A 6,273-nucleotide genomic window follows, 5' to 3' on the forward strand; every position below is an offset into this window, starting at 1 on the left:
AAAAAAAAATGCCATGCGGTATTCTTAACAGTGCATATTTTGCCAAGCACTATTATATGCATATGTTTTTGCATATATTTTGTCACCCATTTGCTGCGGACCTGAACTCACATTCAATGAAAAAATATAGGTATGCGCGTATTCTATGCGCAGCGCATCCTTAATTCATCATTATTGCCAACACTGCGCAAGTTGTCACGCGCGCACGGGTTGCCGTAGTCATTTTTTATTTATTTTTTTTTTATCTTTCGAACCACTGGCATGATGAGTCTACAACTAGGCATTGCCTGTTTATAATTTTTTTCATCCTACATTTTTCTAATTTTTATAATTTTTCTATCTTTTCTAATTTTTCTAATTTTTCTAACCTTTATAATTTTTCTAACTTTGCATGCTTTTATTTTTCTTCCGCGGTTTATGCAAACGGGCTTCTGTTCACACATTTGAATTATATACCTTAAAGCTTTGCTTTTCTGAGTGCTCATTTTTTTTTTTTTTAATGCTTTATGTTCGTACGACGTATATAATACAACATTTGTGCATGCTGGACACAAGCCCATGTTTGTATTTTCAAAGAACGGCTAACTGGCCAAAGTGATAAGAATTTCTTTTTTTGTTTTTTCTCATTTGCTATAGATAAAGTACAGACTTGGGGCCGTCCTTCACGTCCGCGTGGTGCTTGGTTTGCATATACACGCGCATAAGCGTATACGTATAGGCATACCTATACAATTACGCGGTTATATTATAGGTGGCACCCCCACCACCACCATTTAAGAAGCAACAGGGTGGAGTTCCCCAATAGAAAGAGCCAGCTCGCCAACACACAGGAATATTTTATTCCTCTTGGTGGTAGCCTATTAACTGCAGAAGGGAAAGGGCTATCCAACGGGCGCCTAAAAACGCTTGGCTTAATCAGCAAGGAGATAATCACAGCTGCGTAGGGGTAGTGTCCAATATAGCGGGAGCAGCGTGTTTTCATTTTTTCGTTATTTCGTTCTTTTGTTCATTCGTTATTTCGTTATTTCGTTCTTTCGTTATTTCGTTATTTCGTTCTTTCGTTCTTTTATTCTTTCGTTATTTCGTTATTTCGTTATTTCTGCTTCCCCCCCCTTATGCCGCTACCCCCCCCCTGCACGAAAATGGTTTCTTTCTCCCTGTTCATTTTGACATTGAACTTTTTGGAATATGTAAGACCCAGGATAAAGGGGCGCATCTGTACTGCCACTTTTCACCCTTCTCATCTTTTACCCCTTTACACAGTGATGTCATCACCCCTTTTTTTTTTTTTTTTTCCGCCTTCACCCCTCAGAACCAACTCCACGAACAGTATGGACCCGGAAATGCAGTGGACGCAAAAAGAAGAACCCACCGATTGCTAGACGAAGTGCAGCAAATGCACGCAGTAGGAAGTGATAAGGCTAATGGATTACTCTCCATTAACTCATCACCAGCAGAGGGTTCAGAAAATTCAACTAATGACGAAAAGGAAGAAGATGAAGAAGATCCACCCATCTCTGTATTAAAATATAACGAAAAAAAATTAGAATCCCTAAATAGGTTAATAAAATACACAAAAAAGGAAAGAGAAACGGATTTAGATGCAATAAAGTATGGGAAAAAATACAACGTAGAAGATGATGTAGCCATCAAGTACCCAAAAAAAAATGGGAAAATGAAACCAGCGTTCCAAAAATTTACTGAGAAGGGTGAAGGAGAAGAAAAATATGATGCTATTGCTTATTCATTCAGAGAAAGATCAGCACAATACTTTGCAGTCCAATATTCAAAGGAAAACGATTTACAACCACACAACATTTTCAACTTCAAAAAAGAACAAAAAAGTAAATTAAGGGATATCTTCTTTAAGGAGAAGGACCGCAAAAAAAAAGAACTAGAAAATATACCTATTAAAAAAAAAGGGAAAGAAATATACAAAACGGATTATTATGCGCTACCAAAAAATCTAAATGAAACAATACTAGAATCCCTAGGGTATTCTCTAAAAGAAAAAGACGGGTTCGAATATCCAACCGTGATGAAAGCCATCAGTGATTACCCCAAATATACTCCCATACCAGATCAGCTAGTCAATAGGAAATTTAAGGACGCCTTCTATTCTTTAGTCAAAGATAAGCCGAAAAAAATCCCTGAAATTAAACACAGCATTAAGGATTATAAGGATAAAGAAGGAAAAATCCACTTCATCACCAAAGAGAATGAGAAACAAAAAGAGTCCAATAACTTCGCCATTAGAAAAAAAGGAGCGAAGAAATCCAAAAAGAAGGGGGAACCGGAATTACAACAGAAAGCCAAACAGGTAGACACCACCATCTCCCCTGTTTCTGTAGAAAGGAAACAGACCTATAGAGACCCCAACGTCATCCAGCCAACCGAAGAAGAGACGGGAAAACCTTCCCTACGGAGGGGCGTGCTCCCAGTGGTGCTGCAGAAAAGGGAAGAAGCTGAAGAGGGAGAAGAAGCTGCTGAGGGAGAAGAAGCTGCTGAGGGAGAAGAAGCTGCTGAGGGAGAAGAAGCTGCTGAGGGAGAAGAAGCTGAAGAGGGAGAAGAAGCTGAAGAGGGAGAAGAAGCTGAAGAGGAAGAAGAAGCTGCAGAGGGAGAAGAAGTGGCCGAGGGAGAGGTAGGCAAAGAAAAAGTGGCAAAAAAACCCATCGATCTAGTGATAATCAAAGAAAAACTGTTAAAAAAACACGACGAGGAAGAGGTAGCCGAAGAAGAAGTGGCCGAGGGAGAGGTAGCCAAAGAAAAAGTGGTAAAAAAAACCGTCAAGGAAGTGGTAGCCGAAGAAGAAGTGGCCGAGGGAGAAGTATCCGAGGAAGTAGATGCAGAAGAACCCGAAGTATTAGAGGAAGAGGTTGTCGAGGAAGAAGAGGTCGTCGAGGAAGAAGAAGCTGTAGATGAAGAAGAAGCCGTAGAAGAACCCCTAAAGGAGCCCTCGAAGGAACCCGCGAAGGGGCCAGTTGTAGAACCAAAACCCCAATACACACCCATACGCAAAGATATAGAGTGGTCCAAAGTAGACGACTTACCCATAGATGAACCCCCCAAAATGTACGAAAAAGAAATGGACTACTCCAGGAAGCATGCCGTAGAAATCGGTGAGGTTAAAACAGGCATGTACAACTTTGACGACATCCTATACAACATAGCTCTTTCATTTTTGCAAGAATTAGGAGAAGCCGAGGGCTCAAAAAAAAGAAAGAATGTGAAAAAGTCTGCCAGACAGGCCACAGAGAATTTAGTAACAAGCTACATGAAGCAAAAGGGGAAGAAGAAGTGAAGAGATGCAGACGAGTGCGAAGAGAAAAAAATAAAAAACGAAAAAAATCGCAAATGGAAAATAATCGCAAATGGAAAATAATCGCAAATGGGAAATAATCGCAAATGGGAAATAATCGCAAATGGGAAATAATCGCAAATAGAAAATATTCGCAAATCGAAAAACAGTTTATGGAGGCTCTCCAGCCCGCATGCCAATAGCACGGGTGCGTGCTACTCTACACAGCGTTGTATATCCCCCTCCTCACTTAACAGAATAATTTTTCTATAAACCTGTGAACATTTCCACAACGTTATAAATACTTTTTTGATCAATCTCACGATGCGTTTGTTTGTTTGTTTATCATCACTTTTTTTTGCTTGCTTCTTTTTTTGTTTGCCCCCTTTTTTGTTTGCCCCCTTTTTTGTTTGCCCCCTTTTTTGTTTGCCCCCTTTTTTGTTTGCACCTTTTTTTGTGCCCTACTCTTTTTTCTACCTACGCGTTATGCGTGCATGTCTATATTTACACTATTTCCGCGTGCGCACAACGCGACGATCATTTTCGCCTAAACTACAAACAACTCTCGTGAAGAAAGGTGTTACCCTCATGTAAATGATTTTCTTTCTGTGACTTCTCTGTAATGCCAGCACGTATGCCGCTTGACCGTGTCATGCTGAAAAAACGAACATCCTTTTTCTTCCTCACTTGGTCCAATGGTTTAATGGGCACATGGCGATGGGTAAGAAATAACTATCAGGTAATAAGCAAACATCTCAAAGAGGTGGGAGTACAAACGAGAAGTGTGAAGAACGTGTCCCCGTCATCCCATTTGAATGACTCTCCTTTCATCCCACGTGCATATTTTTTTCGTCTAAATATAATATTTCAAAATGGGGTATCATCCCTGTTGCATAAGTCTTCCCACAACCATCTCCCACCACAACCACCCCCTTGTTACCTTTTTATTTTCCCGTTGGGAGATGCCTTCTATTGCGTTATCGTTTAGTTTGTTCCTTTTCCATTACATGTATGTCCGTACCACTTGCACGTCTGTTCACTTCACAAACACATTTTAATTTTTTTCTCTCTTCATAGAATCACCCACAGACAAGTGCAACCAGCTTGGTAAGCAACCGAGGCGATGAATGAATTAAAATCTTACGTGTCATTGTGTTTTTTTTTTTTTTTTTTTTTAATCCCTTCCTACACCCAGAAAAAAAATAATGATAAATTGTCTATATATTTATTTCTTGTCTTGGGACCCCCGTGCAGGTGACTAGCCCCAATGGAAGTGTGCACCATCGAGACGAGTTGAGAAGTAACTTCTAATGGCAGCCCCTAACACCAAGTCCACTCAAACAAATTAGAAAATCGACCCAAGCGGATGGGGTCCAGCAGAAAATTTTGTCTATATATACGCATCGAATAGACAAAAACATGAACCAAAAAAAAAAAATAAATAAATAAAATAAAGTAAAATAAAATAAAATAAAACAAAACAAAAGAGGATGTAAAGATAACACCACGGGGAGTAGGCACACTTCCATGTGGAGCCACTCCACAACAGTTACGCATAGTCATCGAATTTTTGTACTCAGTTTTGGCGGAAGGAAGAGCCGTCCCTCTATCGATGGCCATGTTTATGCTCCACATCGCAGTGGTGCAACCGCGGGCTTTTTGCGGACAAAAAGTTTCGCATTTATAGGAAGATTTTTTCCCCTTTTTTTTCCCTTTTTTTCCCTTTTTTATCCTTTTTTTCTCTTTTTTCTCCCTTTTTCTCCTTTTTTTGCCACCTACTTGCCGGTCATTCTTAACGATATAAAAATAAATGGGTAAAAAAAGGGGGCAAAAATGGCTATTAAAATAGCTTGTACATTGAGTCCCATGCACAACGTGGTAATTGCAGCCACTATCATGGAAATCATTGGCAAAAAGGGGACTACAAATCTGACTACTTTCATCGGCTTACTGTTCCATATCTTTTTTGCCTTGTCCATAATTTTTCTGAAAATTTTGTTTTTCTTTACCCTTCTTAATATGTTGTCAAGCAGCTTCTGTAGCTTCTTTGAGTTGGCTATTCTGTAGTACAGTGTCAAGTGTTGATTGGCTCTGATCACATCGCGCTGCAGCGAGTCGTTGCTTCTGTTGAGTGGTGAAGCGGAACTTCCACTCAGCAACGAATCGATGCTTCTGTTGAGTGGTGAAGCGGAACTTCCACTCAGCAACGAATCGATGCTTTCGTTGAGCGGTGAAGGGGAACTTCCGCTGAGCAACGTATCGATGCTTCCCTTGAGCGGTGAAGCGGAACTTCCACTCAGCAACGTATCGATGCTTCCCTTGAGCGGTGAAGCGGAACTTCCGCTGCGCAACGAATCGGTACTTCCGTTGAGCGGTGAAGCGATACCTCCACTCATCAACGAATCGGTACTTCCACCACACAACGAGTCGGTAATCTTACTGCACAGAGAATCGTCGCTTCCATCATATGCTGCTCCAAATGATGATAGTGATCGTCCCTCCGATGGAAAATGTGCTTGGTTCCCCGAATGGTGTTCCTCATTCGGTGTTATACATGCAGAGCACTAAAAAAAAAAAAAGCATCGCATGAGAGATGGTGCCAAATGGGGAAACATACCACCAGCGGTATTTCACCTTTGTGTGCATGACACCCAAATGGGCCCCCATAAACATGCGTACATAAGCGGCACATATAAATATCCGCCTATATATACACTTGTGCGCTTTTATTCATTACATTGCTGAGCTTGCATAGCATCCATGCTAAAGAAACAAAAACAAAAAATTTAGCTACGACGAGGTAGATGTTGTCTCGTGCAGACTTGCAACATCCTTCACGCGGACTTCTTTTCTTGCTACCTACAGTGGTGAACTTTTTTTTTGCCCCTTCATCGTGCCTATAATGCTTAGGAGGCACATCCTGTGAATGCATAATGTTGTAGGGGGCATCACCCCATCTCATTTTCTCCCTTTTA

The 6,273-nt window shown here is 40.7% G+C and overlaps 2 protein-coding genes across 2 annotated transcripts; one reads left to right on the forward strand and one right to left on the reverse strand.

Moving 5' to 3' along the window:
• Nucleotides 1–1,142: 1,142 nt before the first annotated feature.
• PCYB_021190 (hypothetical protein) lies at nt 1,143–3,301 on the forward strand (the record flags this gene model as incomplete). The annotated part of the gene is made up of 2 exons (XM_004220469.1): nt 1,143–1,190; nt 1,313–3,301. 2 exons carry the CDS (start codon nt 1,143–1,145, stop codon nt 3,299–3,301), a joined length of 2,037 nt encoding a protein of 678 aa, XP_004220517.1.
• A 1,853-nt stretch (nt 3,302–5,154) lies between these two features.
• Nucleotides 5,155–6,260, reverse strand: PCYB_021200 (hypothetical protein; the record flags this gene model as incomplete). Its single annotated transcript, XM_004220470.1, has 2 exons — nt 5,155–5,862; nt 6,036–6,260. Coding segments are annotated over 2 exons (933 nt in total), but the record flags the coding sequence as incomplete, so codon positions are not given.
• Nucleotides 6,261–6,273: the final 13 nt, after the last annotated feature.

Source organism: Plasmodium cynomolgi, chromosome 2 (genome assembly GCF_000321355.1).
Source record: "Plasmodium cynomolgi strain B DNA, chromosome 2, whole genome shotgun sequence".
Classification (NCBI taxonomy): Eukaryota; Apicomplexa; class Aconoidasida; order Haemosporida; family Plasmodiidae; genus Plasmodium; species Plasmodium cynomolgi.